We start from the raw sequence: 17,136 nt of genomic DNA on the forward strand, positions 1-17,136 counted from the left end.
GTGCCCCATGCTGACAGGGAGGCAAACATCCCCTCACTCCTCCCTCCTCCCTCCGGTGTCTGCCAATCTGATCTGGGAGGAAATTCCTTCCCGACCCCAAATATGGCTATTAGACCCTGAGCATGTGGGCAAGACCCGCCAGAGAGACACCTGGGACAGAATTCTCTGTAGTAACTCAGAGCCCTCCCCATCTACCATCCCATCTCCGGCCATTGCAGATATTTGCTAATAGCAGTCACAGGTGGCCCGCGTGCCATTGTAGGCAATTCATCATACTATCCCTTTTATCAAACTTGAAAAAAAAATAGGTTTTTTGCCCCCACTACTTCTCTTGGAAAGCTGATCCAAAACTTCACTGTTCTGATAGAAGAGTGGTCATGTCTACACTGCCACTTATGTAGGCAAAACTTATGTTGCCCTGAGTGACATAAGTTTTGCTGCCATAAGAGCATGTGTGCACAGCGCTATGTTGACAGGAGAGCTTCTCCCGCTGACACAGCTACCGCTGCTCGTTTAGGCAGTTTAATTATGTCGACAGGAGAGCTCTCTCCCATTGGCATAGAGCAGCTACATGAGCGATCTTACAGCAGTGCAGCTGCATCGCTACAGCCGTGCTGCTGTAAGTTTGCTAGTGTAGACATGGCCTACGTCTAGTTTCAAGCTAAAACTTATTGATGGCCAGTTTATATACCTTTGTTCTTGTGCCAACATTGGCCCTTAACTTAAGTAACTCCTCTCCCTCCCTGGTGTTTCCCTCTGATGTATTTATAAAGCGCAATCATATTTCCATCGGCCTCCTTTTTGTTAAGCTAAACAAGCCTAGCTCCTTAAGTCTCCTCTCATTAAGCAAGTTCTCCATTCCTCTGATAACCCTAGTAGCCCTTCTCTGAACCTATTTCAGTTTGAATTAATCTTTCTTAAACACAGGAGACCAGAGCTGCACACAGTATTCCAGATGAGGTCTCACTACTACCTTGTATAATGGTAATAACACTTCTCTATCTCTACTGGAAATACCTTGCATAATGCATCCTAGGATTACATTGGTTTTTTTCATGGTTGCATCACATTGGTGGCTCATACACCCAGGTCTTTCTCCTCCTCTTTCGCTTTCAACTGATACATCCTCGGCTTATAGCAAAAATTCTTGTGGTAGTCCCTAAATTCACTATTGCAGTATTAAATTTCATCCCATTCCTATTAGTCCAGTTTTCAAGGTTGTCCAAATCTTCTTGTATGATAGTCCGGTCCTCCTCTGTACTGGCAATGCCTCTCAACTTTGTGTCATCCACAAATTTTATTAGCACATTTCTGTTTTTTTGTGCCAAAGTCATTTAATGTAAATGTTAAATAAGATTGGTCCCAAGACTGATCATTGAGTAACTCTACTAGTAACCTCCCTCCAGCCTGATAGTTCACCTTTCATCATGACCTTGTAGTCTCCCCTTAAACAAGTTTCTTCCCACTTTTTGATTCTCATTTTAATCCCCATTTTCTTCAGTTTAACTAATAATTTCCCATGTGGAACTGTACTGAAATCTTTACTGCATTTCCTTTATCCAACAAATCTGTTATCTTCTCAAAGAAGGAGATCAGGGTGGTGTGGCATGATCTACTTTTTGCAAAAACATTTAGTATTTTATCCCAATTACTGTTTACCTCTATGTCCTTATCTACTCTGTCTTTCAAAATTTGTTCTAAGACCTTGCATACAATTGAGGTAAAAATAACGGGCCCGTAGTTTGCCAGATCACTTTTTTTCCCTTTCTTAAATAAAGATACTATGTTTGCAATTCTCCAGGCATAGGATACTACTCCCATGTTTACCGATTCATTAAACATTCTTGCTATTGGGTTTGCAGTTTCATGTGCAGTTCCTTTAATATTCTTGGATGGAGATTATCTGGGTCCCCTGATTTGGTCCTATTAAGCGGTTTGAGAATGGCTTCCACCTCAGATGTGGTAATTTCTACTTTCATATCCTTGTTCGCATTAGCCACCCTGACACTGCCCCCACGCTCCTCATTACTCTTATTGAAAACTGAAACAAAGTATTCAGTTAGGTTGGGCCATACCTAGATTATCTTTAATCTCCATCCTATCCTCAGTGTTTAGCAGGGTCCTACTTCTCCCTTCCCTGTCATTACAGACAGTGTGAATATGGATGATTTTTTTGGTGTATTCTTGCAGTTGGGATTAAAAAGCAGACATAGGACCTGATCCTGTAATCTGTTGAAGTCAATGGGGCCTTTAGTCCTGGGAGATAAAGCTTGCAGAATCAGGTCCTATGGTTGCACGTTCTCTTTCTGATGGCTTAGATCACAAGTAAGGTGTGCTACAGTCATGCTAGGGGAAACAATCAGTAGTAAACATGAAAACTGAAAGTCTTTGGAATTTTCCTGCATTTGGAAAACATTTCAGTACAGGTAAATAATGTTCTTGTGAGACGCAACTTAAAGAGAGGCAACTTAAATATAAGTCCCTCTGTGAGGAACTGATACAACTGCTACACACAAGTTTAAAATTGAGATTTCAAAGCTGCTTAGGGCAGGGTTTCTCAACCTTTTTCTTTCTGAGCGCCCCCCGCCCTCCCCAGCATGCTATAAAAACTCCATGGTCCACTTGTGCCACAACAATTGTTTTTCTCCATATAAAAGCCAGGGCCAGTGTTAGGGGGTAGCAAGCAGGGCAAATTCCCGGTGCCCCATGCCACAGGGGGCCCTGCGAAGCTAAGTTGCTCAGGCTTCGGCTTCAGCCCCAGGTGGCAGGACTTGGAGCCCCGGGCTTCAGCCCCAGGTGGTGGGGCTTTGGCTTTCTGCCCTGGGCCCCACCAGGTGTAATGCCAGCCCTACTTGGCAGACCCCCTGAAACCTGCTCACAGCCTCCCAGTGGGACCCAAACCCCTGGACTAGGGGATGGGAAACTGGATGTCCAAATCCACTAGGCAGCTTGGAAATCTCAGCCTAACTTTTTAGAAACACAAGAAGCTTTGTGAATTGAGTTTATTCATGAGTTAATTAAAAAATATTCCATTTAAATGACCAAATGTCCCCATTGCATGATCATTTATACATCACTTTGTGATGAAAGCTACGTGCTTGCCATGTGGGTTACGGGTTGCATGACTTTGTCTGCATTTATTTTAAATATCCAAACTTGTGACAGTTGAAGCTTTTGTTGTGGCTGGCTGGATACAATGGGAGCAGTTGAACCTTGTGAGTTGCCAAGTTTAAAACTTCTCTAGGCACTCTTCTCATTATGGCTTTGTGGCTTGTTACAACGGGTGTGCGGGTGGGTTTGTTCTGTGACTTCTAGATCTATGTTTGGGGCAGGGAGAATCTCAGAATTAATGTAGCTGGTTAAAGAGGTATCTGTACAGCATTGGCTCCCTGACTTCAGCCTCTGGGCTCTCTCCTGTCTGCTTCATTCACAGCTGCTCAGTGAGACCATACTGGAATATCAGCTTAATGTTTATTAGGTGCTTTTTAATTGCAACATATTTGGCCAGTGGAGATAGACCCTATTGCCTAAGGAGCAGCATCACCCTTTTACTTTAATTGGGCTGTTTTACATTTCATGTGGAACTGTGTTCTTAGAGCTGGGAGGGACTCCGCTGTTTCTGATCATAGATTTATGCCCCCTCACTTCTTTGCTGTGAACAAATACCAAGCAAAACTCAGCTAAAGCTGCCAAGACTTGTCTACTTTGGGGTAGGAGACGCTAAATGAGGCGGGTTTGTGATGCTCACCTAGAAAGGTAAAGAGCACTGGGACATTTGAATCTGACTGTAGTGTCCTAATTGCTAAAGGGTTTTTCTCCCTCCAAATTCCTGTGCTTTTAGGTGAGGATCGCATTGATATCCTGTCTGAAATCTGGGATCATTTCTTCACAGAGACCCTTCCCACACTCCAGGCGATATTCTACCCTGTCCAGGTAAACCTGATTAACATATAGTCTGGGAGATGGGGAGGGAATGCAACGACAGTACCTGCTTAATGGTCCCTTGGTGCTTCCCTTCTCTCCCTGCAGCAATTAAGGCTCCATCTCTGCTGGCTAAACAGGTTTTAAAAACTGTAAACCATGGTTTGGGCCAAATGGGCTCCTAGTGAAGTTTGTCCTAGTGAATTATGTAAATGGAACTAGTGTGATAAACTAGGTAACCTAAGGTAGAGTGCAATGTTTTGAATCCTGTTTGGTCCTGTCCTCTCTGGCTGTTAGGAGCCTGTCTGTGGCGGAGTTTAAACAGCGCTTAAGCACTGATACAACCGGACTGTACTTGGGCCTTGTCTAGACCGAGGATTTGTCCCAATTATCTTCATTAGTTCTTTAGTCATTGTGGTAGCTATAGCTCCATCACTGCAAGTAGTGGCTTTGCCTGTCTGCATTAGAGGATAGCGCTGGCACAGCTATTCCAGTGTCTGGCTGACACTGGGGCAAATCCTGCGTCCAGTCCAGGGGAGAAATTTGTAAAGGCGCATATGAAAGATTTCTAACTCCCATTGACTTTAATCGGAAGTTAGGCACCTAACTGTCATTTGTGCCTTTGAAAATGTCTCCCTGGGTCTTGGATGCTTTCGTGATGAGTGGCCATATATGTACAGTACCTGCAAAGTGACATCACTCTGGTTTCTCTCTAGGTCCCGTTTACAAGGCTAAGCAGCCGAGTGTCGCATTCCTGAAGGAGTTTCGATTTTAAACCTATATTTTACTTCTTTAATTTGCTTAGATTGTAAACCGTTTGGGGGCAGGGACTGTCTTTTTGTTCTCTTTGTACAGTGCCTATCGCTGTGGGGTCCTGGCTCATGACTTAGGGCTCCTAGGCGCTACGGTAATACAAATAATAATAGTTTTGGTCAGGATTTCCAGCACCAGCAATCCTAATTGTTGAGGAGCTATTGACAAATGAGCATGTTTATAACTTCTCACCAGTTATGAGGGAGGGGTCTGAAAAGGCACCAAAAACACATCATCTGTGTAGAATGAAATTCTTAGAAATGTTAGGCCTTCCCTTTTGGTCTGTCTCTGCTCCTGGAGAACCAGACTCTAGATACATTCGATTTTTCCTTTTATCGCTTGAAAGTCCGCAGTTGAAATTTGAAGGTTGCCCTTTCCTAATGATTAAAGTTGGCATTTCCTAAAAGTGGCCGAGAGAACTTATCTAAAGATGATTGCTAACCGTCCAATATATTTGTTTTTACTCTCTCCTGGCTGTACTTGCTGCAGATGCTAGAAGGTACGTGTGTTTGGGGGGTGGGGTACAGGTCAAATTGTGCAACTGAGAAGTCTTTTTACTCTTTGTGCTATGTGTGTGTGCGCGCGCATGTTCATGTGCACACATACTCTGGAGACATGGAGTGACCTAGTCTAGCAGGGTGAGATGCCGAAACCTGGTTTTTAATGTACTAAATTCCTTGAGGAGAAGAATCTTTCTTTCCATTTTATTGGGAGTTGCTTCTGCTCTCCTTGTATTTTAACAGCTCTCCTGGCTACAGAAAAAGTGATATCGTGTTGCTTAGGGGTGACACCCTTTTCCACTAATGGCTCCAGGGAAAATCTCTTTGCTGCTATACAGTGTCTCAATAATAAGAAACTGAACAAAAGTTACTGTAGAACTTTGTGAATTTTTAAAGTAAATGATATGAAGGAAATCAAGATCCTTTGTATTTTATTTATTTTTACATTTTCCTAAGGCATACATCCCCAGTAGTATCGGAGAACCTCATAAACATCTCCTTGCCACTCCCTTTTGAGTTAGGGAAGCACTATTCTCATTTTACAGATGAAGAACTGAGGCACAGAGTGACTTGCCACAATCACACAGGGAATTGGTGGTGGATCTGGGGACTGAATCCAGATCACTGGACTCTGAGTCCAGTGCCTTAGTAACAAGAACAGCCTCCTTTCCCTGCAGAAAGGAACTGTATTGATCCACACATGTGGCACTGTTCTGGAGGAATCATGTCTTTGAGTGAGAGGGTCCCGTCAGTTTTCGGACCCATTCAGCCTGTGACTTTTTTACTTCAAATGCCATTAAGGGTATAGTAGTGGCTTTTGTGATGGGGACAAGTGTCCACTTGGAATGTAACTGAGCCCTTCAACCATAAGCTACCGAACCTCCATCATATGGAAGTGATTTCTAGTTACTAACACTGTGACGGGTTGGATCACAGAAACCCCCTTGGGAGCTGCCACCCAATGTACCAAGACTACCCCTGTTCCTGTTTTCCCTGCCAGCTCAGGACTCCAGCACCCTGTCTTGCTGAGCCAGACACTCCTGTCTGCTCCAACACAGACCCAGGGTCTGAATCACTTGCCCCAAAGCTGCAAGTTTACCTGAAAACAGCTCACAGAAGTGTGCTTGTCTTTAGCACTCAGATGCCCAACTCCCAATGGGGTCTAAACCCAAATAAATCCGTTTTACCCTGCATAAAGTTTATGCAGGGCAAACTCATAAATTGTTCGTCCTCTATAACACTGATAGAGAGAGATGCACAGTTGTTTGCTCCCCCAGGTATTAATACATACTCTGAGTAAATTACTAAATAAAAAGTGATTTTATTAAATACAGAAAATAGGATTTAAGTGGTTCCAAGTAGTAACAGACAGAACAAAGTAAGTCACCAAGCAAAATAAAATAAAATGCGCAAATCTATGTTTAATCAAGCTAAATACAGATAATCTCACCCTCAGAGATGCTTCAGTAAGTTTTTCTCAGACTGGACACCTTCCAGGCCTGGGCACAATTCTTTGCCCTGGTAAAGCTCTTGTTCCAGCTCAGGTGATAGCTAGGGGATTCTTCATGATGGCTCCTCCCCCCCCTTTGTTCTCTTCCACCCCTTTATATATCTTTTGCATAAGGCGGGAACCCTTTGTCCCTCTGGGTTTCCACCCCCCCTCACTGGAAAAGCACCAGGTTAAAGATGGATTCCAGTTCAGGTGACATGATCACATGTCACTGCAAGACTTCATTGCCCACTTGCCAGGACACACATATACAGGAAGACTAACGGGTAAACACAGCCATCTGTAGACAATGGTCCTGGTTAATGGGAGTCATCAAGATTCCAAACCATCATTAATGGCCCACACTTTACATAATTACAATAGGCCCTCAGAGTTAAATTTTATATTTCTAGTTTTAGATATAAGAGTGGTACATTTCTACAAATAGGATGATCACACTCGGTAGATTATGAGCTTTGTAATGATACCTTACAAGAGACCTTTCGCACGAAGCATATCCCAGTTGCATTATATTCACTTATTATCAAATCTTTATAAAACTATCCCAGTTACATTATATTCACTTATTATCATGTTTTTATAAAAACCATATAGACTGCACAACGTCACAAACACCTTCAGCTACGTTTGAACCTGTGACCTAGGTATGACCCTAAGACATCCAGTCCCCTAAATTGCCAACTACATGCAAACAGTTTATATAAGTCACACTGCTCTCACTGAGTTACTGAGTGACTGCTCTGCTGGGTTTGAGAAGAAAAATGAGATCAAATCTTTCTGTTTTCTATGGGATGTTCTTTTTAACTGAGATAGTAAATTAGTTGGGTTAAAGAGGACAATAGGAATAAATGGAAAAAGAGTGTCATGTTATCGCTGAGATACATTTCTCAGCTTTGTGCAGCTCCTTTTTACACCTGGCATTCTCAAACAAGCATTGTGATGTCTTAGAAGAGCAAAACACTCATGTAATGGCCAGGCCAGTCTTGGCGATAGGTCTTAAGTTATTTGCATATTGACGTAGCTGTTAATTGCAACATTAACCCTATTTTAAATGTATGGTTAACTGGTGTTGATTCCCTCCAGTCAGAGATTTGCTTCACTGTGTGTGTGTGTTATGGATCCCGAAGCAGAATATAGGTCAGAGTTTAATTCCCTCAAGAGAGAGGGGAAGAGACTCCACATTGGAAACCGTTGGGGAGGGACTGGAAGAAAGTTTGAGCGGTGAAATCTTAGCTGCAGTTGGTTTAATGCAGTGGTTCCCAAACTTTAACAACCTGTGAACAGTCTCGCGAACCCCTTCCTAAAAATGAATATTTCCAGGCATTTTCTCCTTTATCTGAGTATAAATTATAAAAGCAGTGATCTTGGAAATATAAAATTTGTTTTTATGACGCTTATTACACACTATTTATTATTTATCATTACAGTATTTTTATAACATTATGAAAATGGCAACACTCTTCCAAGATTTCACTTTCGTAGCTTGTATCACTTTGAATAAGCCTGTTATAAGACAAGGCTCCTATGTTTCATCAAGGAGTATCAGATGTGAAACAGCATGAAGGTATTTAAGAAGCAAACTCAAAGAGTTCCTCCTACACAAGCATTCAGGTCTTGAGCAGTCGAGGCAAACAGCGCATGTTAAAACAAAGCTTAAACTTGTTCTTCATAATCATTTTAAAAACAATACTAGCTGCCTATTTAATTTTAAAAACAGCAAAAAATATTCACCTCCCTGTCCATTGCTTATAAAGAGTCTTGAAGTTTTAATCTTCTCAGTGTGATAGATATGCTTGCTTTGATCTGCTTAGCTCTTGGAAGTCCAGGGGCTCCGTGCTGCTGACCCCGTGCTGCCCAGGGTCCCTAGGGACAGCAGTGTCCACCATTGAGGAATTTTTTCCCGAGAACCCCCTGTAACATTTTGCGAACCCCCAGGGGTTCACGAACCCCAGTTTGGGAACCACTGGTTTAATGGTATAGTAGACTGTGTTGTGCGTGTTAGGCATAGTACTGGGTTACTGTGATGCTGGAATGTTGGACTGAGCTCAATTGTGTTTAAATATGCTGTGAAATATTTCAACATCTTCATCTGTTAAACCTTTACAGGTGCCCTACATTAATGTTGAAAATGAAAACAAAACACTCTTTTAACCTAGTCACATTGGAAAGCCAAAGCTGTTGCTTTCCTCACCTTCAGTGGAAAGAATGGGACAGGGCTTGGCTCTGGCCCAAAGTGAATAGTAAACCTAATAATTAATTAAATTGTATTTTCATTTGCAATTTCCAAGGCTAAATGTTGGTGTTCAATATGGGGTCTGACACAGACTAGAAGCAGGCATAGTTCAGGTGCATGCTATACAAATTCATCCCCTCCCAGCATAGCCAATGTGCCTCAAGTCTGACCAGCAATACAACAGTGGCTGTACCAGTCCTGGGCTTCAGACTGCTAATCCTAATCACAACCAAGATAGTGGTTTGGGTTTTGTGAACAAGTGTCATTTTCTGCTGAGATCATGGCTCATTTTTTGCATGATTGTCACTCATAGATTAGAAATGGGGCAGGAAAGGTGCTCTCTAGACAGGCTACTCAACAGTATAAGGAATCATGAGGCTGAGCAGCGGATGGGTGCTCTACCATAACAGCACACAACAATAATTTGCAAGACAGGCTTTGGGTGTGTGTGGGTGTGCGTGTGCGCATTATGCACACACACATTTCCAAATTGTATTTTTTCAGGGTCAGGAATTGACTATCCGCCAGATTGCCCTGCTTGGCTTCAGAGACTTGGTCTTATTAAAGCTGAAGTTAGAAGAGATTCTTCCTCTAGTCCAAACAAAGCTCCCAGCTTCCATTGTCCAGATGCTGCTGGTTCTACAGGTAGGGAATTTCCTTTCTTTTTTTCTCCTTCTATCTGTCTCTCACCCATGCATACACATCTCACAGCTACCAATTCATATTGCCCCTGGAAAGAAGAAAACCAGTCGGCATGATGAAGTTGGGGAAGGAGTTGTGTGTGTTTATGTGGGGAAGCTGGACATGAAAATGAACTAAACTGAACATTAAGCATTGTGGCTTGAGTTTCCTGAGCAAACAGATGGAAGGGGGTCAAGCTGTCCCAGTGGGAAGGAAATGAACCAAACTCTGGGGTCTTGGGGCTTTTTCCTTGGTGACTGAGAAGTCCCAGTGCTCTTGCTTCACTTACACACAGATCTTAGAGCATCTCCAAATGCCTTTCACTTCTGATTACAATTCTCATAGTTGCAACCCCCATATACGAGTTCTTCTAGTTCAACAGCTTTACACTGACAGGGAAGTGCTCTCTCTCACTCACATGAGACAATGGAATCTAATGAGCACTGGCTATTCACTCCTAATACAGGCTTTCTCAGCTAGTTAGGGGGTTGAGCTGGGGTCCAGCTTTGCCTGTGAGGGGAAGAGCATTGATGGGAGGAGTACCCTTGGCAGCAGGCAATGGGCTATAGATCTTCCAAGGGCCCCTCTCAAGCAACACAAATGTTCTAAGGGAACCAGCCTACCCATCCAAACCTCAAGGGAACAGGAACAGAATCTTCCACATATGATCTGTGCATCCAAGTGTACCAGCTGTGTCATCGTATACAGCCTGATGTGGAAACCATGGAAAATATCCAGATTCCAGACCTTTATGTAGGCTCCTCTGGGTTTTATTTCCATACAGTTTCCATGGTTTGTTTGTTTTTTTTCCTTTAAAAGGAAGAGAGAGAGAAAAACCAAGAGCAATTAAAGTTTCTGAAGCACAATCAGTGTGGAAAGTGGCTAAGTTTGTGTTTACCTAAGAACTTTTAGTTTTCCAACCATAATTATTGTAACCCAAGTGGTGCTAACAGGAGCCATCCGAGTGAAGGTTGAATTTCTCTTTTAAAGATTTTAGGAAAAGAAGGTTGAGTGTGGAGGGGCAATTGCCCGAGTGAGGAATTTATCACTAAAAAGAGAAATTCTTAACTAGTCTTTGCAAGAAAACTATAGAAATCTATAATGAGTTTCTATCATCAAATACCTGGGTTAGATAGGTTAGCTTTACAGATAAAAGAAGGAGAAGAGAGGGGTGGTGACTCACAGTTCCAGTTCAGGGAGGGGCAGTGATTTGCCCAAGTCAATGTAAGGACTTATCTTTATAGGGAAATTTATTGGCAGAACTTTACCAGTATAATTATATTAGTACAGTTATACTGATATAGTGGACACTCTTATTCTGGAAGACTAGGGTCTTTATGATGCTTTGCAACATAAACTAAACCAGAAAAGGCATTCTTCTTGCAGAATAAGTGGGTCCACACATGAAGAGTGCCTTTTTTTGGTTTAGATTATGTTGCTAAGTGTCATAAAGGCACTCTTGTTCCAGAATAAGATGTTTACATGTGGAGTTATACTGGTATAACTTCAGTGGTATAATTCTGCCATAAATATCCCCATGTTTCTACTCCTTTAGAACTGGAAGTAGACCCCAGGCATTCTGGCTCCCAGAATATGTGATGGAAGCTGTGTAGTTGTGTGATGACACATTTACTTTGATGCTTGAATTGCAGGGTGTCCATGAACCTACAGGCCCCAGCAAGGGCTACGTATTGCTGGAAGAGCTGGTCAAACAGGTGGTCTCTCCATACCTGGGCTTGTGTGAGGATCACAGCTTCCCTGGCGGCACCTGTGCACTCGGTAAGACATGCCACACTGTAGCTATTGTAAGTCCTCTTATTCAGGCACCTCCACTGGTTAATGTAAGGAAATGTGCAGCTGTGCCAGACAAAGAGATGGGAACTGACAGATGCACAGCTCCATGAGAGAGAGAATCAAAGGTTAAAATGTCCCCAAGTGGATTCCGATCAATACAGCCCTGGATGTAATTTATGCACATGTGAAAGGCTTTAATCTTTTCTCATGCCACAGTGAGCTGTAATGAAACCCCACAACATTCCCCACTCTCAGGTTGCTCCTGTGGGTGGAATGATTAAAAGCTGTCACTGCACTCTGTTTATTTCCAGCATCTTGGCTTTTAGATTGCTCACCCCCTCGCCCAGCACGAGATCTGATCCCTCCTCCTTCAACACTCACCTCCTCCCTCTTCTATCTGATCCCCTCATTCCACAACCACTTCCAGTTGCCAGTGTTCTCCTCTCCCCCTCAGTTCCTGGAGTAGCTGATGCATCTGCCAGATTGCTAAGGCAGTGAGTTTCCAGGTGTTGGTTCTCAATGGTTAAGTTTCTCTTACAGAGATTTTCTACTGTCTTTTGGTGTTCACCGCCTGGGGTTTCTGGGCAAGAAAAGCTACCCCAAAGATTGTGAATAAAAAGGGGTGGTTTAGGTCTAGACTACTTAGGTGGCTATCTAGAGCACTACACTCTGAGTGAGGGTATGCTGTGACTCCAGGAGACGTTCCTCTACAAAAGGAATCTCTCCAATGGGTTACCATGCTCCAGAAGCCCAGCTCTGGATCCTGACTTTTGGGAGAAGGCAGAACTACCAGGAGTGAAAGATCACAATCTGACTGTGCAACCAAAGGGATGGTATAAAAAAGCATCCCCCGTTCAGTTTGTAGCATTTCATAGACGATAGGTCTCATTTTAGAAAGGGGTCACAGTTTCAGGGTAACTACACCTATATTCCCCCTCTGTGGTTCCTCAACAGCACCCAATTTAGACTTCGAGCTCCCGGCCATCATCTCTTTTGGCTGGAGACCTGACTCTCTCTTGGAATTTTAAGGCTGCGCAACTCTGCTCCTTATATTACACTGTGATATCCGCAGTAAGCCATATTGTCTGAAAAATCCCAGCGTCTGGGCTTTGCTTCTCCCAGAGGGCTATGATTGGTTTGTTGCTCTCAGTTATAAGTTACCACACAGCTCCTCTAGGCAAGCACATTTATTCTTAAAGTAAAAGCACTACAGAGAAAACATATAAAAACAATAAGAATTCCTACATGCATGCTAGCTAACCAGAGGGTCATCCCCAACTCCAACGTCAGGGCTGGGTAGGTTGAAACTCACAACTGGGTTTTCCCTATGGTTACAAGTTCATATACCTCTTAGATCCAGAACCAGAACAAAGGCTGGGCACATCAGCTATTTCCTTATACAGCTTGGGCCTTTGATCTTGTCCTTCTGTAACAAGTAATCCGTAGACAATGACCCTTTCCTCATAGCATAGCTTCAAAAGGCTGGGTTTTTGCATAAGTGGAGTTGGGGAATTTGCATTAACTTCTCCATAGGACTTCCCCAGGAAATCTACTTAACATTTATTGTCCCCAAAGTCCATACTTGTCTGACACATTTTCAGTGTAGTACTTTGAACTCCCAGGTCTTATATCTGTCACGTCTCCCCCTAGAGAAGTTACATACAACCCTGGCCCATGAGAATACATAAATTTAATAGAGTAAGGCCATTTAAGGATATTGCAGGAAATTTCCATATCTGTCACAGGACTCTCAATATGATAGCTGGAGACACATAGCCTCTCATCCTCAGTCTCTAGAGCAGGGGGAGAAAAGATAGCCTTGTGGTTATGGCACCTGACTGGGACTTGGCCTCCATCCTGGCTCTATCAAAGACTCACGGTGTGACCTTTAGGTGAGTTATTTCTATGGGCTTTTTGTTCCTCCCTTCTCAATAAAATGGGGATGTTGGACAAATTAGCAAATATTCAATATATGCTGTAGCAGTGCTAAGGTGCCATCATTGTTACGTCCATTCATGAAGCTAGAAGTGGTTAGTCCACCTGCACTTCCACATGCAAACCCGAGCATTGTACAGACTGCTTGTCCTAGATGATTAACCCTTACCCCACATAGGGTAACTGAGTGTTGACCCGATGGGTCTGTGTGTCTGGTCGCTTATGGGGATTTGCATCCTGCTGGAATAGTTTGAAGTGTAGCCACCTGACCCCTGTAAAAGTTTCTAGCCATCTTGTTTCCTGCCAAATAAAGAAGGAGCTAGTGTCATAAAAACCAGTTAAATCCAATCTGGCCTTGTAAAGTTTGTGCATTTAAAATCATTGTGTTTACTTTGATTTAGTTGCTGTTAATTTGTGTTTTTTTTCCCAGATGGTCTTTTTCTCCAGCCCGCCCCTTCCTTTTCTGAACTGGCAGGGAAGAAGAAGGGAAAGCTTGTGTTTGCGTTACACAGTCTTTACAGCAAAGCAGAACTCTTCCCCAGATAATCTTGGCATTTCAAAAGCACACACACATTTTGCAAAACCCTCTCCCTAGTCTGCAGGCTCCTCTCTCTCTCTGGTTCTGAAAGAGCCAAGAGGTAGCAATCTGGGCTCTCAATGTGCAGCATAACAGCTGTGAAATCCAGAGGGGTCCATGTGATTGCGTAGCTCTGTTGTAGCCTCTGCGGAATGATTAGTTGGACTCTGGGTATACTTGCATTCTCAACAGAAGCCAAGGACTGAATAAAAGGGCTGTTGAGCCTGAATTAACCTCTTCTCCCTAGAGCTGGATCCTTCAGGTCAGATTAGGGAATAAAGCTGGGTTGGTTTGTTTGGTTTTTTGAGATAAGGAAGTTTGCACTGGCCAGGCCTCTGCTGTAGGTAAAGAAAGGACTTCAGCCTCCAGGGTTGTCAATCTGCCTACCTTCAATTTACATTAAACTTGATTTTAAAATGGGCAGGGAATGCAGCTGGAACCAAAATGAAAGGGGATGATGGAGACTGGGGATAGTAGTAGTAGTAGCACCAAAAGCAGCAATTTACAAAGATAAAATGTGGCACTGGCAGGGAAGGCAGGATCTGAGAGCCTGAGCATAGGGAGGCTGGATTCAGCCCTTGAGAACCCATTTTACTTCTGTCCTGTCATACAGCAACCTGTCACTGTGAATGAGGTTGGATCTTGGCAATACAACACTGTTAGAGATTAGCCTCCCCTATTCTTTCAAGTTCTCTTTCACTGCTCTTGCCTTACCCCCTTCCTGTTTGTAGTTCTGTCCAGTATAAGTTAACCACAGCTACCCCAGAAAACAAGTGTTTGCATTATAAATGGGGAAGAAGATAAGCCCTCCTCCCAGGTGGGACTGCGTGACTGACCCAACACACAGAGGCTGTTTGGCAGGAATGTCAGTGCTCATCTGGGTATGTATCCAAAGATTCCCTCCAAAAACCTCCCATTCAAGTTCCTATTTCACTCCTAACAAATCAAATGTGAACTAAAATCCCAGCTCAGCTATTCATGAGAATTTCCTCATGGCAGAATCTTGTGTGGCTTCTGGGAGGATGTGAGATACGGCCTTGTTTCTGGTTTGAATCGTCTCCTATAAACCCATGAGTTATGCTGTCCATACCCACAACCAGCGCTCCCTTCACCTTCTGCACAGCGAGTTGGCTGCACTGGGATTGAGCCCAAACTCATCCTGGCTTTCAGCCCTTGGCTCTAAGCTAGGGTGACTGAGTTTTGGAAATGGAAAACCAGAACACCTTTTTCTCCAGAGTCCTGCCCTGCAGGAAAGTTTTGAAGATCAGAAAGGAGTAGAGTGAGGTCTCTGGTGTTGCATGTGTCAGAACTCTACTTCGCACTCCAGAGCCCCTTCTGGTACTCTCTTCGAGGAGCCAGGAAGGAATTTTCTTCTCTCCTACTCCTCTGCATGACAGCCATACACAACTGTCTAGGTACATTGCAACTAGCATTGGCTGGTTGTTATGGATTTGATGCGATGGAATGCTGCATAATGAGCAATGCGTGGGGCTGAGTAGAGAACAAAGCAAAACGGGCTGAAACACATTTGCCACCGTTGGTGGCAATATTAGACTTGCTGGACTCTTGGTCTAATCAGGTTTAACAAATTCTGGTGCCAGCCATGCTAATTGCTCAGTCTGACCAAGAGGAGTTGAGCCTTGGTTCAACTGATGGCCACCAAACTCCCTGCCCCCTGTCTAGTTTTAGCACCTCTCCAGACATCATCTGCCCAGGTGAATCTATTGATCTCTCTTCTTCTCATAGCTGTAATTTGAGGCTACCCATTTCCAGGTACAGACAGGGGCAAAGAATTATTCTAGCTTCTTTCATAGTAGTGCAAAGTCTGTTCCTTTCCACTAATTGTTACGGTGTGATCCCTTCTGGAGTATATATGTGTTCCCCATTACATTAGTATCTAAGCCCACCACAATCTTTAATATATTTATTTATCTCACAACACCCCTGTGTGGTAGAGAAGAGCTGTTATCCCCCATTTCACAGACAGGGAACTGAGGCCTAGATCCTCCTTTAGGTGCCACTGACATTTTCAAAACTTCCACCTTAACCCTGCCGCCTGACCCTGTAGGTGCCTACATTTCTGTCAGTTGGCACTCCCAAAGCTGCTTATGCCCCAGTTCCATGCCACAGCTAACAAGCTGTTCAGAGCCCTGGGTGCCCCAAAGCAGGATTCTCAAACTAGGCAGGAGAATGCCTGTCTCACCAGAGAGGCCTGATCTGAGCACAGACCTGATTCCTGGTAGATGGGCTGAAGCATGATACTGTCAGAAAAGACAGCTAGGGGCACAGGGAGACCTAAGGTAAATGTAAGAGAAGTGTGCTGGGAGCCCCAGGGTGCAGCCTGGGACTGTGGGGTCACTATGCCCCCTTAAGTCTCCACCCTGGGCTGTCTCTCAGTGCTTCACTAGTGACAAGCAGCAAGCCCCTCCAGGCACTGTTATCAGCAAAACCGCATGTGGAGCCCCCCCGTCCAGCTAGATTGCATGAATGCTCCCAGAGCTGCTCATGAATCACACAGAGAAAGGCACCAGCCAAATCCCAGCCTAGTACCTCAGGAATATACCATCGTGCACTGCTCACGATGAGCAATGCAAGTTTATTAATTAGTTCACGACTTCATCAATGGAAAGTGGATATACACCAGTCTTTGTAAACCTGAGCAGATTTACCACACACTTCAGGAAAACTCACAGGTAAAGATAAATAGTAAAACAAGTTTGACTACAAAAGGTAGATGTTAAGTGATTATAAGTGAGAGGCAAAAAGTCAGAATTAGTTACCAAAGAAAACAAAATACGTGCACAATCTAAATCTTAAACCTGTAAGACACTAGGCAGTATTTAGAGCAGAGGTCTCAAACACGCGGCCCGCTGCGGCCCGCGAGCCCCTCGCAGCCCCCCAGCCCTCCCGCAGTTTTTACCAGAGGGGAGGCCGGACGTGGACCGGGAGCGGGGCAGGCGCCCTGCCTGCCTGTCTGCCTGCCCTGCACAGCTCCGGGAAGAGGCTGGAACGTGGGAAATGGGGGGGCGGAGGGGCTGTGTGTTTCTGTTGCTTTAGGCAGCGCCCCCAGCAGCGTCCATTGGCCGGGAACGGGGATCCGCGGCCAATGGGAGCTGCTGGAGTGGGGGCGGTGCCTCAAGCAACAGAAACACACAGCCCCTCCGCCCCCCCC

At 44.1% G+C, this 17,136-nt stretch overlaps 1 protein-coding gene across 2 annotated transcripts in view; it reads left to right on the plus strand.

Moving 5' to 3' along the window:
* The window catches only part of PRR5L (proline rich 5 like), a 68,745-nt gene that overhangs the window by 41,964 nt on the left and 9,645 nt on the right, over positions 1–17,136 (plus strand). For both annotated transcript variants that reach the window (XM_024215459.3, XM_024215461.3), the window contains 3 exons: positions 3,842–3,933; positions 9,482–9,622; positions 11,311–11,437. In XM_024215459.3, the coding sequence (XP_024071227.2) occupies positions 3,842–3,933; positions 9,482–9,622; positions 11,311–11,437 (360 nt within the window). The remainder of the gene's footprint in view (positions 1–3,841; positions 3,934–9,481; positions 9,623–11,310; positions 11,438–17,136) is intronic.

Source organism: Terrapene carolina, unplaced genomic scaffold (assembly GCF_002925995.2).
Source record: "Terrapene carolina triunguis isolate 2854851 unplaced genomic scaffold, T_m_triunguis-2.0 Scaffold96, whole genome shotgun sequence".
Lineage (NCBI taxonomy): Eukaryota > Metazoa > Chordata > Testudines > Emydidae > Terrapene > Terrapene triunguis.